General features: G+C 38.8%; 1 protein-coding gene across 7 annotated transcripts in view; it reads right to left on the bottom strand.

The window, feature by feature from the left end:
* The window catches only part of brsk2b (BR serine/threonine kinase 2b), a 144,055-nt gene extending 121,811 nt beyond the window's left edge, over window positions 1-22,244 (bottom strand). For 4 of the 7 annotated variants that reach the window (XM_056259054.1, XM_056259055.1, XM_056259056.1 and 1 more), the window contains exon 1: window positions 21,960-22,244. In XM_056259054.1, coding sequence (XP_056115029.1) covers window positions 21,960-22,050 — 91 coding nt within the window. In that variant the 5' untranslated portion in view covers window positions 22,051-22,244. The remainder of the gene's footprint in view (window positions 1-21,959) is intronic. The other 3 variants (XM_056259057.1, XM_056259059.1, XM_056259060.1) reach the window with 3 other exon arrangements.
* Window positions 22,245-22,508: the final 264 nt, after the last annotated feature.

Genomic DNA, 22,508 nt, shown 5'->3' with positions numbered 1-22,508 from the left:
TATGATGAGCTCAATGAAAAATTATTCCATTATACCAGTTGATGCAAGAGAAATATTGATTATAAAAAATGATTAATTCGAGTACTGATTAATGGAAAACAATTAAAATTACATAAATATATATTTATTTGATAGAACGGGGGATAGAATGGTAGATAGAACAGCAGACAGACAGATCAAGAAGGAGACAGGCAGACAGATCGAAGACAATCCAGGCAGACAGACAGATCGACCAGACAGACAGATTCCATATAGGTTCCACTTCAGCTAGGAATCTCACTCTGTTTTGTTGTAGCTCAAATGATAGATAGTACAGTGGCTCACTTACATATAATAAGACAAAGCATAACAAATTCTTTGGGGATCTTTTGAAGAAAGTAAATGGGTCTAATCTTTTGCCAACAATGCTTTGAAAAAGTCATCTGGGGACTCTATGTGCGTCAAAGTGGGCACGACGGTTCTTTTTTATTACTGCCGGAATGAGGCTTTACTCTTATTAAAGTGGCTCATGGTCTTTCTCTCTAAACTCTGGAAGTTCTGAGGCCACGTGTGTCTGCAGAGCCACTCAGATGCAGTCACACAGACAGTCCAGGTCCTCGGCTCATTACAGCAATAAAACCGCAGAGCGGCAAAATCCTCTTTTGGCCCTTTGTAATCCTCCACAATCACACCAAATTATCTGCAGAACGCTATATGACAAATACCCAAGAGGGTTGAAGAGGAGGAAAAGAGGACGGACAGAGGGATGAAGGAGCTGAATAACAGAGCACTCGGTTCATGTAACCTTTACATCTCAAGGCACGGTGGTTTCATCAGACATGCTTCGCAGAGGAGGACGCTGGGATTGGCACATCACCCACCCGCCCTCCACCGATATGTGCGCCTGAGTGTGCTCTGGATGGGACACTTGAACAGAGAGCCCAGTGTGTGTGTGTGGGGGGGGGGGGGGGTCCAAAAAAAAAACTTACCATAATCCTTTTTATGCAGTATTTTAAAGTCAGCGTGAGCTGTCCTTCACTACAGGAGATGGAGCCATTACTCAAATGATGACAGAGAAAGTGAACTCATATTAGGATGTCAAAATATGAGAAATATATTCTCAGACAAATATATTCTTCAATCTGGCTCAATCTATCAATGGAACCGAAATAGTCTCTAACCTAATTTAATGGGATAAATTGAATGGAAACAGAAAAGGTCCAATTCGTGAGAAGACACTATTGAGTGTGAATGAATATGAATAGAGATAGAGCAGTCAAATTCTAAAGGACTTATCTTACTCACTCAAAACTGCTGACAAGCAACACAAATATATATATATATATATATATATATATTCTTAAAATTAATACATAGCCTATATTGAACTATATATTATTTAAATATATACAGTATATATAGAATATATACTGTACTAAATTGAAATAACACGGTACACAAGTCAATTTGAGCCGATTTCATCTCTCATTTTCTTAATATAAAAGGACAACTTTTCACCTTCACACTTCTACATACAGACTGAAGTGGGTCAGTACAAAATATTTTTGCAAGGCTTTATGTTGTCAACGAAATGCAGAGCTCACTGCAAAGACAAACTGGAGGGGAGGGGTTATGCCAAAAGTCACAGCCGAATACACTGGCACTTATATTTGTAGACAAGCACACACTTGTCAAGTCGAAACCTCACAGCAAACCAGCCATAATGTCCTCCCACTGATCTAGCGAGAGGTGAAAGTGCTAAAGGGGGAGGGTTTGTTTTGAAATCGCTCAGTATTCTCTTCTCTAGAAGATCAATTTGTTCTATAGAGAGAGCAGAGAAGTCCAGCCTTCTTTTGTTTGTGGAAAGTGAAGCATTGGACAAGTGTGGCAGGGGAGTCAGCCTCTGAAACACAACCTCCAACACAATACAAGCGACCGTTCACAACTACACATGGCCTCATGCCAAGAACAGTTGCTATTGATCCAAGGCCTGAGGTTCCCTTTCCTTAACACTATGTATGCATGAATTTGTATATGAATGAAGGTGTGTGAAGATATAAAAGCACAATATTTTTTTGTGGAACATGCTAAATTCAATTATTTCAATCACTTGAAATGAAAAAAAAGAAAAGAAAAGACAAAAACATAAATAATGCATTGTTATAAATATTGCTGGATGAAATAGAGTATTATTAAGAGCATATGTCATATCAATCATCATATGTTCTGTGTATATATTTCATATTTATAGGCTCAGTAATAATCTAATAAAACATATTATTTTTGTCTGAAGTGTCCGGTTCAAAATCTGACACCAAATAACCAAAATATTGCCTGAAATATTGGAAGACACAGCCTTTGGCATAGCTTTATGAAATTTTTATATTATCTCCTTTTTTTTGGTCCTTACAGCACAGAATCTGATAAAATAAAAATAAAAAAAAACTCTTCCAGAAATTATTGCATGGGTGTCTGCATTTGGCAAAGAAATCGAGAAAGGGAAAATAATTAAGGAAATCTCAGAGTACTTATCAACAAGAAAGAGCGGATAGGCATCAGCAGAAAAGTAATTTCACCGTTCCTGATTGTGTCCCAGGCCTTATGGGGGGTGGCAGAGTGTTAAATACTTCCTCTTGTGCAGTCAGCAATTTCCTGTGTGCACGGACTCATGGGCTCTCCGTTGACCTTGCGTTTGGGAATGGGTGACTGTGTGCAAGCTGGGATCAAAGACGTAGTAACATCAGGTGTGGCGTCAAATGTTAATCATCCTCAGTGTTTTGACTGGTGATTCGCATTTTGAATAGACACAATGAAGTATCTAGTGTCTAAGGGCTGGTTTAAGAGCCTTCTGGCTCTTTAAAAACGTGTTATTATTTGAATGTCAATAATTAATAAGATTCGACTTACATAAGGAACTGCAAAAAGGCCATGTTCACATCTGGCAAGTTGACAGTGAATGTGTTCATTTTAGAGTATATTATATATATATAAATATATATATATATATGGCCCTCCGACTGAGTCTGGTTTCTCCCAAGGTTTTTTTCTCCATTCTGTCACCTGATGGAGTTTTGGTTCCTTGCCACTGTTGCCTTGGCTTTTGGCTTGCTTAGTTGGGGACATTTAATATTCAATAATATTATTGATCTGCCTTACCTACTTAAGGTGGACGTTGACGCAATTTTCTTTTAGAAACAAACTTTGTTGTATTATTTTCATGTTATCACTGTGAAGCTGCTTTGAAAGCGCTATATAAATAAAGGTGACTTGACTTGACTTGAATAAATAGAATGTTGATGCTTTTTGTCAATTAAAATAATTATATATTGTTTAGGTCTAAATCAGCCAATCAACTGAACTCACGGACCACTAAAAATCCTCCACACGGACCATCGGCTATCTGATCCACAGTTTCAGAGCCACTGATCTACAGCAACGAAAGTAAGATTGAAGGGCTGGAAATATTAACTGTCAAAGCAGACAAAGTAGTACAAAAGCAGCATCCCACATCTCACACAACACAGTTTTCAGTGCGTCAGCGCATGAGCTCTGAACATCATTGGGTTTGAACAGCACTGCTATTATACTGGGAGTGATGGTACACTTTGTATAAGGGATCACACTTCACGAACAAGCTTCCATTGTTCCTGCATTGCTGTAATCATTACACATGCGTGAAGTGTCAAGCCAACGGCAGCGTTGAGAAGCACTATGACATCATACACTGGAGATGAATGAAACGCAGCTTCTGTGGTGTGCCAATAATTGCATGCCATGCTGGTCCATTTCCTCATACTGCATGTCTGCAATACCACCCCCCATCTATAATATGAACCTTAGGGATTCACAAAGGAAACCATGGTTCCTGGAGGCAAATACGAAAAAACATTATGACTGCACAAGCCGCAGAAGTCAGACGCTAATACTCTTACTGTACAGCAACAGACAAAGCCACACACGGCGCAGTGTTGCTGATTCCCTGGTGAGGCAGACAGCAGCGGGGTTAAGTCCATAAGCTCCAGAAAAAAAAAATCCATATTCACGGGTCTTTTGATCAAGATACTGCCTAAAATGGTCCAAAATCTACTAGTCCCTGAAGGCATGATTTTAAGCATTTAGATTTTATTTTTCCATTTTCATTTCCATATGCCTGCCAAGCTAAAACCCCACTATTATTAACCTGCAGGGCACATCATCAATTCAGTGTGTCTTAATTGACTAGCCAGAGTAGAAGGGCCAAAATGACTTTTTAGATGTTATTTTAGGCAGTAAATGAATTCCATTCCCGGTTTTTAAGACATGTTCAATCACTGAAAGTTTCTTGCTAATGCTATAATAGCATCCCCCATCTGAGAAAATATGCCCTGTGATCCAACGTCTTTCTCTCCAACTCAGTCTCTCATAGTCAGGGCTAAATGGCTTTGTGATAAGCCTGTTGTTGATGTTTTTCACTCTCTTGAAAATCAATGAATCCTGACAGTCTCCCTCCTTATTCCTGCCATAGCCACGCATTCACCATGAAATGGCTTTATTCTTCACAGACACTGACAGAGGCGTTAACATACGACCATGAATGATATTTGTAAAGAACGCTCATTCTTCAGCAAGCTCTCACTCTGGGGCGTCCTGTTCTCTATGTTTTCTCAGAGGCGTTGCTTCAGAGTGTTTCTTTTACATTTGCTTGGATGAGTTTTGATCTGCAAGGCAGGTGTAAAGCAGAAGAAAGCAGAGGCAAGAATCTATCATGAGGTACCCATCAAACATGAAGAATCAAGCAGAATTATTTCGGAGAAACAAATGCTTAGTTATTTAAAACGAAACAGTATGATTTTGATTTGAGCCATCCCCTTGTTTACCCTAACATTTACTACGAGTGAGAAATAGCTATAGCTAATAATTCTGTCATTGTGACGCACACGAATATTTTAATACTTCAAATATTCGATTTCGCATTGTGTCAATAAAATGCTGTAGCTTGATTATAACTATGCATGTATATGTACTGATTAAACATGCTAACTTAATTTAACATGGATTAACTAAACATTTAAAGAAAAGTTCATACAGACAATGACAGGTTGGTGTTACATTCAAAGGAAAGAAAAATCACAACCTTAACTGCTATAAAACCTCAAGGCCAATGCTAGCAGCTAAACATATTAGCAGCTCCGTTGCACTATAAAATTCCTTCTTGGTCATACATTCGCAATTCCCTTTTTTTCAACACGCCTTCATGAAAAAGAAGTAAACTTTAGCATACTTTTTAAAAGTGTACTTATTACAGAAATAATATATTTTAAAAGAATCTGTTTACAGTAAAAGTACTGTTGAATGTACTGTTTTCTTTAAAGCACAACAAAAGATTATTAAAACATAATGATTTACATTGTACTTTAAAACGAACCTGTGTTAGGCGGCTTACACAAATGAATATAATAGTATAGTATAGGATCATTTTTTATATATATTATTATTTGGTGTTGTGCCATCTCCCGGAAATGAGTTTTTTTCAGCGTGGGATGTCTGTATTATTTTACCTGCAAGTGCAGTTTTTAATGTCCTTTTTAAATTAGAAATGTTACAGTACAAGTACACATTCAATACAATTAAGTGGACTTTTTCATCCACTAAAAGTGCTTTTTATTATTTACATATAGTAGTTACCATATTGTCTAATTACATTCAGTGTTTTGAATTTACAGGGGGAGGAAATCATCTGTTTTTCTGTTTCTGTAGGACGTATTGTTTAAATATGCTTTGTGAAATGTCTATAGCTCTTCTGACAAAAAGAGTAATTCAAACATTTGTATTTAGAGTATGTTCATAAAAACAGCTTTGTGGGAATCCACCATAAGCAAATTACAACTGACTGGCCATAAGGGGAATTAAACATCAATGGTACTTCTGGCTCGCCATGTGCTTAAATTGAGGCCACTCTCGCTCCAGGGTCTGATAGTCAGAGGAGGGCCTAACCGGTCCTACAGCAGGTGGTAAAAACGCCTAATGACTAAAAACAGCAGCTTCATCATTGTCCAGATTGTGTTGATTGTTGCATATCCATGCATAAAATTTGCCCCATTTTTGCTAAATCTACTTACGCTGCATTTTTTTCACACTATTTTGGGAGGTGCAAGACGGCAGCACAAAGAAAGATGGGGGAGGGTGGCACAGCACGCCACAATAAGAGCCTATGCTAATCGGCTTTAATCCAAGACCAAGTTTAACCGAACAATGAAAGAAGGAAGTAGAGAGAGTAAGAGAGAGTGAAAAACGAGAGCCAGACCATGTCATAAGCGAAAGGGTCAAAAAGCAGAGTCGTTTATGTCACAACATCAGCTTCCTCTGTCAGTTCCTCATCACTGCAGTAACAGACATAGATGGAACGATTCAAAAAGTTGCTTCTAAAACCGTCCGAGATGTAAGACACCCAGGTTCAAGCGTCCTGACTTTTATTCCCATGCTCCCCCTCCACGTTCTGTAAATGTGCGACGACTTGCACCTGTTAAATGATGCTTGATAATGGAGCTACTAGAAATGTGCTTCATGGGTTTTCATATTCCTCACAGGAAGCACCATGGCAAGGGGTGAATCAGTGCTAAAAATACAGTCCTACTCTTCTATGAGTCATAGAGCCCCTCCAGCAGGCATGCTCTCCAGCCAAACACAAAGGAAGCGCTGGGAGAAAGATGGAGGGAGAACGTGAAACAGACAAAGAGGGAGATGGAGAGCTGGGGGGTGGGGGTGATTTTTACAGGGGTCTTCAGAAATCTGGGATGTCATCCCAAAAAAATGACGTAATCTGCAATTGTTACCTCATTAGTCTTTGAATATTCTGGAAATATGGCCAATCATCCATCAAGCACTGGTGATGTGATGCTTGCTCAGCGAGAGAGGTCAGATTCATACCGCCAGTTCAGTTTCAACACCACAGGCCATTTCTGAAATATGCATAGCATATTCATGCAAGTTGGCAAAGGGATGTGGTGAATAATATTTCATTATGTTCTCATCTCTACAGAACATTCAATATGTTATGTACTTGATTTGCTAAACACGATCAGCTAAATTATGCAATAATGTCATTCACCCTTTTTTCCAATTCAATTAATGTGGCCTCATTGTCATTTCTAATGATCTATTTGAACAACAAAATTATCATTATGACTTTATATTGAATGTTATTTTATTTCAATTTTTTCATTGAGTGAAAAACGAAAGACACAACATGAATGGTGACATTCCACAATTTATAAATATATAGGCTAACAGAGAAAAATAGTGCATGTTTGTGAAGGTAGTTATATATTAGGGGTGAGAATTTCCAGAGGCCCCACGATACGATATTATCACAAAACCTAAGCCACGATACAATAGTATTGTGATTTGAAACATTCTGCGATAAGATATTGGGATATATTGCAAAGGTGACAGTATTCAGTTATTCAGTAGTAATTATGTCCTGATCATATTTATATTGCTGCTGTTTAAGGAAAATACATTAATTTGCCATTAGCAGTGTTTAACTTGGATACTATATGGTGCTGTGGAATTATTTTTATTGTGAAATAGTCTACACACAAAAACATAAGACAGGTGAGCTCCCAGTTAAGGATGATGAAGGCTGTTTTAAGAGAGAGATGCGCTGTTTGTAAAATTACAGTCTGAAAGAAATATTTAAAATTATTATTATTTCCAGCATTATAAGCACAGAGCTTATTATGCACAATACTCGCAATCACAAGCTGAAATTCACTCCCTGACAGTATCGATACTTGCCGTACGTGTATCGATATAATATCCCCACGCAAAATATCGCGACACTATCCCCCTCTCCTATTACATGTGCACATAAATTTACATATACACCTAAAAAAGAATAGTGAAAGTGCCTGTAAAGGTGAGAATACAAAGAAAGAAAGAAAGAAAGAAAGAAAGAAAGAAAGAAAGAAAGAAAGAAAGAAAGAAAGAAAGAAAGAAAGAAAGAAAGAAAGAAAGAAAGAAAGAAAGAAAAAGAAAGAAAGAAAAAGAAAGAAAGAAAGAAAGAAAGAAAGAAAGAAAGAAAGAAAGAAAGAAAGAAAGAAAGAAAGAAAGAAAGAATGATTTAATATTTTACATCACATTTTATAAATGGTCGTCATTTTATCATAGTAAGATGAATATTACAGAGATGGATCACTCAAAACAAGCCTACTGCACTCCAAGGTCAGGGTGCTTCAAAGCCAACCCATCAAGGGTGTGAGGGTGGCGTCTGTGCGGGGCGAATCCGACCCTCACCTCATCCAGCACTCTGACTGTATCCAGCACAGAGTGACGCCCTTGAATCGGTTTGGCACTGAGCCACAGGCAAAGTGACACTGGCCAGTTCAGAGAGTCTGCCGAGTGTCTCTGAGCGCCGGCCTCAGATCAGTCAACACAAGGATGTACAATCAAATCAAGGAACATGAAAAATGGAGATAATAGTTGTGTATAGCACATGTCACAACGATGCTTCTGTCATACGTTGTGTATTTGTTCATGTGTGCTGTGATGGTGGTGGTGGGGGTGACTGCCTTAACATGCAGACGGCCATCTGTTCCACTCAGGGCTGTGGCTGCAGCTGTGGGGGGCCTGAATAATCCCCAAACCCCCTCATCTGGTCAGCCGGCGACACAGTGGGGCAACATGACCTGCTTTCAGCCAGCTACCCAACCAAACATGCCTAATACCTCAACCAATTTAAATCATTGACCACGTTTTAATGCACTTCATCTTCAGAATAAGGTCCATATTTTGGTTTACATGGTTCACAGTTATTGGAATATTTCTGTATGCATGTAATCAGCATATTCTGGATAATGTGCATTAGTTTCCTGCCATTCTCTTGATGAAACAATGCATATGCTCACTCTTCGTATTTCAACAATGTTTAAGTAACTCACAAATTTGTATTCATGTTTCAATTCACAGAATTCCACAATTCATCTGTGTATGCATGTAAATTTCTTCGAATTTCTTCGTTTTTTTTGATAACTTGATGTTTTACGTTAAAAGAAGCCTCTTATGCTCACCAATAAAAAAACAGTAGAACAAGTAATATTACTATAATGACAAGGCTGTGTTTTCAGCATCATTACTCCAGTCTTCAATGTCACATGATTCTTCAGAAATCATTCAAATATGCTGCTTTGATGCTCAATAAATTTTATATAAACTGTAAATGTTTTAAACCGTTGTGCTGCTTAATATTTTTGTGGAAAACGTGTTTTTTTTTTCAGGATTCTGTGATGAACATAAATGTCTTTACTCTCACTTTTGATCAATTTAATTTGAATATATCACAGTCTAAACCAACCAGTCAATATTAGGAACAGTACATTTTATTTGCTCTGCTTTACATGCTATTTTATCACTGCTATTCAATGACATTTCCAATACATTAAACATACAAAATCAAAAGATGCACACACATACACACATACAGTCAAACATTGCTGTAACCATAGTGACAGGGCTGAAAGCAAAGGAAGATGCCCACATGTAATGCACTGAAATAAAGGATTTTTCTTCTTCAGCATAAAGCATCCAGCAGAAAATAATATCTTTCATAAAGCACTCTGTGGCTAATGTAAGGAGAAAAATAATACTGGACTGCACAAGTGCAATATGGGTAATATAAAACCACGCAAAAAAAAAAAAAAGCAATAATGCACTTGCATTCAAACACAGGCCAGAGATACGCACCCTTATGAAACTATATATCAGCAGCACTCACAACATACGATAAGAAACACTATGCACCTATGTGCCACAGGAATCAATTTTTATAGGTTATTAATAAACAATTCAGGGTTTAATAAGTCAATTTGTCAAACGTTTAACAATAAAATAGCCCTGTAAAGACTAAAAGAGATCCATTTATCAATCACTGCTTGACTTCCAGCTCAAACTGAACTTAAAAAATGAATAGAGAAGAGGTACCAGATCTACATTCAGTGTGAGGGCTAAAATCTGAGCAGAGAGCAGGCCCTGACCCCTCCTTGTGACGGTCTGCAGGGCTGTGTGATGCTGTTGCCATGCTGAACCAGGCAGCACTCGCCCAAGCCAGATGTGCTCAGCATGTGTGCCGCACCATCTCCACAGAGACACGTCTGGCAACAGTTGCTGTGCTGTAATGCAGTAACGCAGCCTCACTCCTTGAGTCTCCTCAGTCCAGAGCACAGCTAAATTAGAAGGAGCCCAGTGCGCACATACTGTACACACAGACAGGAATTAGCTAGCAACCAAACTGTCTCTCTCTCTCTCTCAATGTGCCCGTGGCAGTACCTGTCATCATTGCAGTCAAAGTGAAAATAATGTCTGTTCACCCTCTCCCCACCTCCCTAATCTGATTATGCCACTTGATCAGAAGCCTGCGCAAAGGCTAAAAGCTGCGGAGGAACACGAGCGCATATACGCAGACACGCACGAGCGGTCGCGGGGCCATCTGTGTGTGTTCTGCGGGGTGTGAGGGTCTTGACTTTGCGGAGAGATCACAACCTCAATGTAGCCCGAGGCGGTGAGCCGCTATCTCTTGTAGTTATGTTTTTAACATATTTTGAACAGACGCAGAATGACCAAGTTCCTTAATGCTTGTGTGTGTGTGTGTGTTTTACAGTAACACGTGGGTGGATTTCCAATTACGCCAGGGATGGATTATTTCAGTTTCTAATAGGGGTAAATGAGACAAAAAAAGTCTCTGAACCGTATGCCCTGCCTGGTCTGATGTGCCAGGCAATATCAATAACAATGATTCATGTTGACACAGTTATCTAGTTAGCGAGACCTCTCATTGGCTCTGTCCGTGTCACATGGATGTGAGGAGCTGGTCACATGATGTCATTTACAACACAAAGCTCATTCAGGCATGAGGAAAGTCGCTACAGGAGCAGGGCTACTTGAAATGGAAACGGATGAATAATTTCTTGTCAATTGCACAAATTTATGCAGGTCATTAACTTTCATCGCTCAAATAAAGAAAGTCTGGTGACATGTTGCATTTACAGTGTGTTACACATAACACACGTACTGTAAAGTCTGATTAATTTAAATAGCAGCAAAATGCACATAACTACCTTGTAAACAAGAACACTTTCAATGTAAAGTATGAAAGAATGTGTTTTTTAAAATATATAATTAGAATAAGAAAAAAAAATGTTCTTATGAGCCGGTTCTTTTTAGTGAATCAAAAACATACAGTGCGCCCAGTGTAGTCTGATTCCTGTAACAATCTGTTATGAGCAGTTTGTTTCAATGAATAGTTTGAAAAGGCTGGTGTGAATCAGCCCAAAAGGCTGCCCTGTATAACTCACAGCATTAGCTGAGAGAGAAATTCATTCATATGCAAGAATAGAAAATGGACAGCATAACTGAAAAAAACTTAATTGAGAGCCTATGAATCAGAACTGAATCAGGAAAATATCATTAACCCAGTCCTAAATCTAATTTAAATAATGATTAAGTGGTACATGCTCATGACATTTCACATAAGAAATAAACATAAGATAGAATAGTATTAAACCAGTGACTGCAAGTATTTACTACATGGTGTTTGTAGCATGAAATTGCACAGACAGAACTATGAAATGCCCTGTATCGTGTGTATCTACAAGCTTTGTGATCCCGCTCATGATAGATTGGCTGTGGAGGCAAACAAATCTTGCCATTAATTGAGTTTGACTGCAATGTTCAGAAGAAAACATGCTGGCTGCTTCTCCTGCAGTCCTTTACTTGCTTCATCATATCAACATACCTCAGCACTGATCATGTGCAAAGCATGCCTATAAACCCATTTACTAGCCACGTTCAAATTAGTAATAATGGTAGAAAATGGTTATGGTGAGTGAACTCTATGTTGGATGGATCCCTGTAGAGCAACAAACCTCATGCATTCCTCATGGAGAAATGGCTGAATATTTCATTACAACTATATTAACACATACTAACGTTACATTGACAGGCAGAGAATTAATGAGGCAGTGCCACAGGCAAACTAATGAAAGCACTGAAAAAATAACATCCGTAACCTGCATTTGCTCAGAGAAACATTCAAAGAAAAGTGGGAGAGGAACGCTTATGATATTAATAACACTTCTTTCTCTCCGTCCCTCTCTCCTTGTATTGTGTTGGTGTCAAAATAAGCAGCCTTTGTTCTGATTTCCCACTGATTTCTAAATTTAATCTCTGAAAACACTTTCTCCATTAATTTAGGTAATTCTAAAGCCACCTCAATAGCAATAATCTGATCATTTTTAAGGTTTAGTCTATTTAAAGGCGCACTCAGTTGTTTTAGGTTTATGTTGCACTGGCCAGTGCTGCAGTTGTCTTGAACTCAGTACTCATTACAGTTAGGGTTAGGTGTAGTTTAGTGTTAAATAGATAGTTCACCCAAAAATGAAAAATTCCAGAATTGTTCCAAAGTTCCAAAACCTCTGCTCTGATTTCCTTCCGTCTGTGGAACACAAAAGGAGATACTTGAAGAATGTTGCGGTACAAACAATATTGGATCCCACTTACTTAATGGATAAAGAATACTGAGACATTTTTAAAAAATGAAAAAAAGGCATTCTGGTTTGGAATGACATGAGGGTGAGTAAATGATGAGAGAATTTTCATTTTAGGGTAAACAATCCCTCGTCGACCCAACATCTACAAATTGGAGCGCTTTCCTTTTATATCTCATGTGACTAAACATCAAAATAAACATGCAAAATTATCACAGTCCCACAAAGTATGAATGTTTCTGAACACTTTAAAGGCAAGACTTTCAGGTCTTCCAGCCATTGTAGACTGAAGTACAGACAGACATAACCAAGAACCATTAAACTGTGTTCAGTTCTACAGGAACCTTCGGGCATTCAAAAACTCCCATTGGTACACCAGATCCCGTCATTAGGTGTGAAATTATGAGCTAACAGATAATATCAGACAAGGTCCAAGCTCAAATTCGGCCTTGAAAGGCATTATTCAGCACACATTAAGAGATGGGGGAGATCCTCATTCACATTCTAATAACTCAGAGAAGCTACAATCAATAGCTGGACCCTCAAGGCAAGGCTGAGGAACCATGCGGCATAGCCGTCCAGAAAACATATGTATAAAATTGCACACAGCCTCCCCCGGTTTCCATAGAAACCCTCAACTTGCCTTAGACAGGGGGAAAAAAGATGTGTAGCTATTATTCTATTGCTGGGGTTGGGCTGCACAGGCAGTGATTGGTTGAAAATGAGTAGTACTGCCACACTATTAATACTCTGTGAAATTGTACTCAGTGATTTGCAAATAGCTAGTCTCTAAGCTGGGTGTACATACACTCATTCCCTCAAACCCTGTTCATTTTCACCTGTAAATTTTCTCCTCTAATTTACTCTTTAAGTAAAAGAAAGATAATGACTTTCAGTTGCGAATAAAGGGGCCACCAAGCATCAGCAACCACCTGACTAAATCACCCAAACCCCACCATCTGGACAGGATATTCACCCCTTCTGGGTTCTTTACCAATCAATCATGCGTGCAAGACAACATGACACCTCATTTCATTCATACAGTACTGGCACAATGGCACAAACACCCAAAGAATATAATACATGAATAAATTTGTATTGTAACGCTGTCTTCTAATTTCTATTTTCAGTGTGCTCTGTGCTTAAATTGCCTGTTTAGCCTTCAGTCATCTGTAACTATGTGAGACTGACATGTTCATGCTTGAGTATCTTTTTGCGGCAAAACAAATCAGTCAATATTTTTATTTTTTTATTTTTTTACCTAAAAATGAATTCTGTCTTTGTTTACTCACCCTTACGCAAACTTGATTCACTTTCTTTCTTCTGTGGAATATGAAAGGTAAACTTCTGAAGAATATCCTGGACACTCTTTATATGCTTATACTGTATCAATGAGGACTGGGACTGTCAGGCTCCAAAAAGCAGCATAAAAAGGGTCCATACGACTTGTGCATTATTTCCAAGTTCTCTACAATAGGTTTATGTGAGACACAGATGGAAATCAAAATCGATATTTTGTTCGAAATCATTATTCACTGAAAGTAGGGTTGTCTGTTTCATAAAGAAATCATTCTTGAGAGTTTTTATCTTTTTAATGAACCAGAGAACCAGTTCAACAAAATGCTCACAAATTCACACACTGGTTCTGGTGTTTAACTCACTGACTCAATGATCCAGTCACAACTGTTAACAGCTCACTGGAGTGGAAGATCTGTTCATCACATAAAGCTATTATATGGCTTGGTGTTTAGCACACACATTGTATTGACCACTTTTATGATACTTGTGCTTTTGCTTTCAGATTTAAAGGGATAGTTCGAGAAAAAAAAATGTTCTGTCATCAACATCAATCGACGCACATTCATAGAGTGCTTTAAATGGTAAACGGAAGATCAAATGTGCTTGTTTGACCCGCAAAGACGAATGAGGTTTGTTCATTCACATTGTATGTGCATTGATTAACGTTTATATGGAAATAAAAGCCAAAATTAAATCTGCTCATCCTACAAAGTGAGTGAGACTTGGATTAAACCACTTGATTTACATGGATTATACTTTTATGATCTCTTTTATGGCATTTTTTTAGCTTCAAAGTTACAGAAGCAGGGACAGAAATCAGTGAGTTAATAATGACAACTTACATTTTTGGGTGAACTAACATTTTAAACTTTCTAACTTCAAGAAAAGGTTACCAGGGATAGTAAATTATGATAGATTTGTAATTTTTAGGGTTATTTTTTACTCTCCCTCTCAAACACTGCATGTTTATCTCTCCCCGACTTTCAAGTTCTCTACCATCTATTCCACTCAAACTCTCTCTTTTACTGTCCTCTCCCTCCACATTTATTTCTGTATTATTTCACCCCCTCTCGCTCCCTCTCTCTCACTGTCCGTGTACTATCAGTGTATATTGTGCTTGCAGTCTCCGTTTTGGCTTGAACTTGCAGATAGGCACCAAAGCACTTTACATAGGCTACAGGCTAAATGTCTATCCTTATCAAACCCAGAATTAGTCCATCTGTTGAGCAGTTGCCCACTGTTTGGACTCCTGTGTCACTGCAGATGTACTTGTAGCATTTCATGATACTTATATACACAACAGTGTACAGTAAGATTGCTATTTCGGCAATTATTGCTCTTGGCTGTGCATTTCTGATTAGATGCTTCTTCACATGGTAAGTCACAAATCAAGTCACATCAGAACTGTTCAAGTCAGTCCTGTGACTCCAACCTTGGAATTGCCAATACCCTCCAGCTAAAACCTCCAAATGTTGTGTAAAGAGCAGATACCACACGTAGCATTTATGGCAAGAAAGCAAAGCTAAAAGACGGTGCTGAAAGGGATGGTGTGATGTCGATAGAGAGAGGAACATGGTAGGGACAACACCAGGAGTTAAGGGTCTCTGCTGTGTTTCTCTGATAAAAGGCTTCACAGCTGCATCAGACACTAGGGAGCAATTTTCTGCAGTGGGAAAGGGGGAGGGGACAACCAAAACTACACAATGCAATGTATAGCACCACACCACAGATAATATGTGCAGCACAAATGACACTTCTGTCTGGACAAATCACCACCAAAATAGAAGGGAGACTAGCTTTTGAGACATTTAGAGACCAGATACATACTATAAATAGTTATTAATCCCATTCAATCAAAATGTTATTCCATTTATGTTGGCTTTGAGGTCCTAGTGTACTCCTAAACATTGACAAACTTCTCTTTTAGCACATGTACACAATTATATCGCGCACAATTAAATTAGTCTTTCTATTCTGGTAAATAGACCAAAATATACTGATGACTCATCCTGCAACACACAGATTTTTTTGCCCAATCAAATGCTGTCTTGAATGTGAATACCCCCTACCACCTGCCACAGATGATCAACTATCAAATTCAAAAGGAAATACATCAACACATGAAGAACCAAATAGTGCTTTTCATGCAATTTCGTTATGTTGAAATATATTTCAGTTTTTATCTTGTTGGAAATACTGGTTAACCTATGAGTTTTTTCTTGAAATTGTGTGACTTTTTGCTTTGTATGTGCTTTCCATACAACATTCTGTACGTCATTTTTATCCTATTGTTTACTATATTCATGTGCTTGGTCGGTGTCGTTGTGAGTTTTAGTTCTGTGGGCTGTAAAGACCTTTGAAATAACTGAAATCATTTGGCGAAGTGATATGGAACTGTAATGAGGTGCCTGGAAATACTTTACCCATGCGTTTCCCTGAAAATGCACACCTTAGAACATTAGTCAACCAATCAGATTCAAGCATTCAACAGCCCATAGTATAAAATATAATAATCTACATCAACACTTTTAGTGCACCAAATTTGATGTTTCTCACAATGAAAAATGTTTGGCACAAAACACCGGCAGGGAAAGCATGGAATCTCTTTAAAATGTTCCTTAGGCTCAAGAGAGAGGATTCATTGCAAGGAAAGTTAATGATGAGTGACAAGAATGAGCAATAAACCACAACTAAATATAAATATATTTAGATAATTGCTAGTCAACAAGGAACAAAATGCTGTCAGTTCATTCCAGCCTTAAATGAGAAATACTCTAATCTCATGTATAAGAGCCCATCAGTGGAATCAGCTCTGCTCTACCAATCATTCCAGCGCACATTCCTTCAACAGTTTTCTGTAGGATTAATTTCTTGCGTATGACGTAAAGGCTTCGTATTCCTCTATAGATTCATCTGTGCACATCTTACAGTGTTAATAGCAGAGACTGAATGTAATCTACATAAATCAAGGGTGGGAAAGAGGGGCTTCGAGGACTGTTGCTGTCTGCCTCTGATCTTTGGAAAGATGGAAAGCATGGCCATTGTAAGAAAAGGCTTGTGGGAAGGGGGCGCAGCCATGACAACCAACCACTGCTATCTGGAACTTAGTAAATGAGAGCCAACTGAAGGCTGGAATATGTCTGGGAGACGGCAACCCCCTCAGACAGAAACACACTGACAAATTGTTCACAAAGTCAGCCCAGCAAGACAGTCAACAGCTGACATTTCAAACAGGCTTTCAGGCTAAAAACAAAACATTCTTTGTGGTGATGAAGAGTTTCCTAAAGTGTGATTTGATCTCCTTCCCTCCTAACTATCTTACCTTCTATCCCTTAGTCAAGGAAACTAACTGGATAATACGGCTCCATTTTTATATTACAAGCCATTGTATGTAAAGTGATATTTATTCACCCAAAAATGATTATGCACCTTCTCATTGTTCCAAACCTGTCTTTCTTCTCCGGAACACAAAAAAAAAGATATTTTAAAAAAATGTCTCAGTATTGTTTTTTTTTTTTTTGGTCCATACATTCAAAGTCAGTGGGGAGTGGGGACCAATGGTGTTTTGGAGCCCACTGATTATCATTGTATAAACATTCCTCATTATCTTCTATTGTGTTCTGCATAAGAAAGAAGATCATACAAGTTTGAAACGACATGAGGGTGAGTAAATGATGGCAGATTATTGATTAAAATATTTCAAAACAATATGCATCATTTGCCAATTCTAAATTCCATAATATATTACCAAGGATTAAAATAAAGCAAAATGTCTCTCATACCAAGTAAGCCATTCATTGTTTGAGTTCTTTCGAAAACAAAAATGTTTGAACATTCCAACCAGAAACATTTGACTAAACCAACAGCATTAGTTTAACTATCTGTTTGTCACAACGATATTATTTCAACACTTCTGTTTGGTGCTATTATTGGCACTGACTTCACCTTAACTCATAAACACATAACTTGGGGTCTTTTTCGACCCGGGACGTCAATCACTACCCAGCCGTGATTGGCAAAACATTCAACCATTTTAGGGTAAAAGTGTCATTGAATAGGCCTAGTGCTAATACTGTGTCTTTCTAAAATACATTCTGGCAAAGAGAAGCAATAGCATCCCTTACATGAAAGCACTATACCTTGGATTGAAATCAACCCTTCGTGCACTGCAGCAAAATGACCATACTTTATGTGGTTCTGCCCGCATCACTTCATATCCGCCTTGCACCATTTACAGACACTCACTGGCCCTGAGGTAGTGTGTATATATAGCTTGATTATCTCCATGTCCATGCTGGAAAAGCAGTGGAGGCCTGGGGCTCTGCATGGAGCCTGCCCGTACACGCCGTCTAACCCTGACCCAGCAAGAGGGCACAGTTTCTGCCCATGACAGTGTTCGTGATTCAAGTACTTCGCCGCTTCATTAACGGGCTTCCTTTGGGACACCCTGACAGAGTGAAGGAAGGAGAAGAGGAGGGAATAAGTAGAGTAGAGGGGATACGAACAGAACGAATTAGCAGAAAAAAAATAGAGTCTCACAAAGCAGTGTAACAATATACTGTGGTACAATATATAGCGATGCAAAATATAGTGGATAGCAACAATGTATTGTGTATAGTTCACCCAAAATGAAAGTTTAGACAGATTGGATTTAGCATCAAATATGGTAAAACCATAAGGTCACACATTTGAGCTTCCATGTTTATTCATTATTATTAATACATTAGAAATAAAATTCATTATTTTGTAAAATACAATATTTAAAACATTTTAAATGTATGTAGTCAGGGACAGAGTGCAAACATGTGTGTCTCTAACATAATTCTGTATTTTTAGCTAAGCAGAATCATGAATATTTCTATTCTGGTGTCACCATTGGCCTGTGCGTGGGAGAGAAAGGACCAAGTCCAAGCCTATTCAAGTCCATTCCAGATGTAATACCAAATGTAGCATTTTAATGAACAGTACTTTTGTTTATCATGTCATAGAAATAATGATAAAAAACTACCATTTTAACTCTTAGTTTAAAGTATCGTGAGAGTATTGTACTGTGCGATCAGTACAGTTGTATAGAACCAAATCATAACATCAATGTATGGTTACACCCCTAGCAGGTATTGTAACGTTATTGTTTTTTGGTAACCACTACCGGGGTCCAATCCGTCTCAGCCGGTGATCTCCTGTAATCTTCCTCTGCCTACTTTCAACTGACTCGAGCAACGAGGACGCTATGTGCGATTGCTGAAGCATCACAAAGAAACAGAGAAGGCAAAAATACAGGCACGTACATCCGTTTTGATTTGGGGAGGTGAAGGAGGGGGGTAAATTAAACTAGAGCGTCCTTTTTACTGTTTCCCATGGGGGTCCCGCTTTAGCTCTGAGAACTCTCTCTCTCTCTCTCTCTCCCTCATCCCCAAACCCACCCCCTTCCCATCTATCCCTACCCCTCCCCCAAACTCCTCTTTCTATGTGTGAGCCTCTCTCATGACATATGGGCTCTCCTCTGCAGCGGCAGCACTGGGAAGCGGCGTTCATTGTGCAGCATTCTCTCAGCAGCCATGCCAACGGCAGCAGAACAAACAGGAAAACCCTCCGCTCTTCTCTAACCACGGGCTACACAAGGATTTATTTTAAGAAATGGAGCCAATAGTTTAATTGCCGACAAAACGTCCTATTCTTAAATGAACAGTGTGAGACATCTCTCTATTAAACAACAAGCAATGCATGCATTTCCAGTAATTACTCCATATAGACATATTGCTAGCACTGGTTGCATTTTGCAACTTACTATTGTTCGGTTAAATGAGAAATGTGACTATATTTCTGCTGATGCCTTGTTAAAGAGAAAGTTCACCCAAAAAAAAGAAAATTGGCCTGCCCTAACTTTCTGTTTTAATGGGAAATGTTGCCACAGGAAAATAAACTGCACTCATCAAGCCATTTAATGGGGTATTAAATGGATTGTTCACTCAAAAATGTAAATTCTGTCATAATTTACTCACTCGTTCCACATCTCTATGGCTTTTTTTCCTTTGCAGAACACAAAAGATATTTTGATGAACGTTGGTAACCCAACTGTTTTGATGACCATTGACTCCATGAGAAAATGTATTGGGGGTGGCTGAGTAAATGATGACAGGATTTTTCTTTTTGAGTGAACTGTCCCTTTAATACACCATTAAATGGCTTGATGAGTGCAGTTTATTTTCCCGTGACAACATTTTTCCTATTGAAAATGGTTTGTCTGTTTATTTTTGAATAGCAAGTAGCTTTTAGTTCATATACCAGCTATGGACCATGATCTGTTAATTGCTGTTGCTAGGCAGACGTAGGTGATCATTTAGATTCTTATTGGGACAAAAATTTAGACACGTCCACGAGTGCAAGATGAGTCATCAATATTTTTCCCATTTTCCCAGAAGAGAAAAGTTGCATCCAAATATTAGTCAGAGTGTATACTAAATTTGATGAAGAACGTAGTCCTCGACAGTTGATGAAGTGTGTTCTTTAAGTATGCATGTCTTTATATGAATACATTCAGATATTACTACACCCACCATGTTGGCACTGTCCTTGGCTTGGACCTGTGTTTTATTTTGACTTCTGACGTACTAACAGCAACCACAAAAATATTTTACTTGGGTGTTATGTACAATTTAAACACACATAACAACTTTCCTAGTATCTAATATCACTTATACTGTACTTGAAAAGATCCACCTGCCTCACAGTTATCATAATTTGGAAATCTGACAACCTCAGACATAGCAGTGTCAGCACTAACTGCACACTTTAGAATCTCAGCAGATACACATCATCCACGTATAATTTGCCTATTGTTTCATAAATAATGTATATTCAGACATCATACTCATTAAATCGGGTGTAATGCTTTGCTTTTTGCATATAGTAGTATATTTGAACACAGAAAGAAACTGCAAATTTTAGATGTGTACATTTCTTGAAAGTGAAAATTTAACATGAAATGTTTAGAACATTATAAATTGCTTCAAAGCTAATAGACACAGACTAAATGCCACAACAATGCAATTATGATTCCAAGAGATCTTTAACAATAATAAAACCAAATGCTAATTTTTTTAAGCTGTCATATCATCTATATGCCAATGTTAGATTGCAGCCTTACTGGTTACTCTTAACAGGAAACATGATTGAAGACCTGACTATCATCAACTCTGTCCTCCATGTTCTTCAAAATACAGTCAATCTGATACTCTAACAGTTGCAGTTCATGTGTTGCATAACAGCTGCAGGCCCCTGACTTGGATACGTCTGGCCAGGGATATCGACTCAATAACTGTTCTCCACCAAAGCCACACCAGATGAAGCCACTGGCCACAGAACATTGAGCACACAAAAAAATGCCACCAGATCAATAATTTGTCCTCCTCACTCCCATGTCATGCAGCCATTCTCAGCAATAAGCCGACATGAACATAAGAATAACCTTTTTTTCATTCAATGCGTGGTCATATAAACCTAGACTATATGATTATGGTATTGATTAGCACAACAGCTCAAATCAGCAAGCAGGCTTTCAGTGGCCTGTAGCAGAACTAAAGCAAGACTAGATTCCCTTAGCCCATCTCAAACTTCAGCACTATATTTCAGCACCACCGGACTGCAGAGGAAATTAGGTTGAACACATGGTGCACTACGGATGCACCAAAACTGTCCCATCAGCAGCAGCAGCTGCAGCATACCAGGGCCACCTGTACCCTGATGTCAAAAATTCAATTCTAGCTCTTGTACGAGGCGAATGGATTCGGCAGTGGGACTTGCAAGTGCAACCACATCCCGTTGCCTGACAAATCGGGATTAACGGCATTAGGCAGAAGCAAAGCGAGCCGCAAAGCCAAACTGTCATTTGCGAAGACAAGTTCCTTTTCTTGGAAGATAATGCGAACGTTTTCCAACTTGTTCCACCCACCCACACACAAACACACACACAAAACATTTTGCAACTAATAAGATCTCACCGGATGGTCAGAAAAGTAGGCAATTCCTTAATCTGCGGAAAACCTCTATACACAATGACATGTCAGCCCAAGCAAAAACACACACACACGCGCATCATATTTAGTCATCGTATTGAGCAGCGCGTGTCATCATCCCAGATCTCAAGCACACAAAAGGACAAACCTGTCTGTCCTTTGCCAAGCGTCTTTTCCAGGCGATACGGTCCCACGTAATTCGCATGTTGGGAGCTGTTGTCTTTTCCCGTCGATGACATTTTGCTTTACACGGACGAAGTTGCGATGCCGACAAATTGCTGCTGTTCGGCAATGAAGTATTTCTTCAGTACCGCAGTTATTTCCCCGCCCAGCTCTTGCTCCAGACGCTGCTTGAGGATCGGTGTTGCTGCTGCTCTCCTCCGCGTCTCCCTCTTTCTCTCTCTCTGCTGCCGAGCGCTCGGATAATCTCACAGCAGCGCGCGCGCCCGTGTGATGCTCAGCCTGCGCCTGCTGCGTGTGTGCGCGCATAACACACATTTCTCATCATAGATGATGAAGAGCGCGGACGGATTCTGTGTTTGAATAATCAATGTCCCAATAATACTGCATCAGTTGAAACCCCCTTGTTTTTTGATGGATGCACTGTACTAATAATTATGTTTAAAAAATTATAGACATAAAATGGTTAGTATAATTATTTTATTATTAATTATTGACTACACATACAATTTAGAAT

This window comes from Rhinichthys klamathensis, unplaced genomic scaffold (genome assembly GCF_029890125.1).
Source record: "Rhinichthys klamathensis goyatoka isolate OS25496 unplaced genomic scaffold, OSU_Roscu_1.1 h1tg000161l_1, whole genome shotgun sequence".
NCBI lineage: Eukaryota > Metazoa > Chordata > Actinopteri > Cypriniformes > Leuciscidae > Rhinichthys > Rhinichthys klamathensis.
The sequence above is the reverse complement of the archived record's forward strand: the minus strand, read 5'-3'. Positions and strand labels throughout refer to the sequence as shown.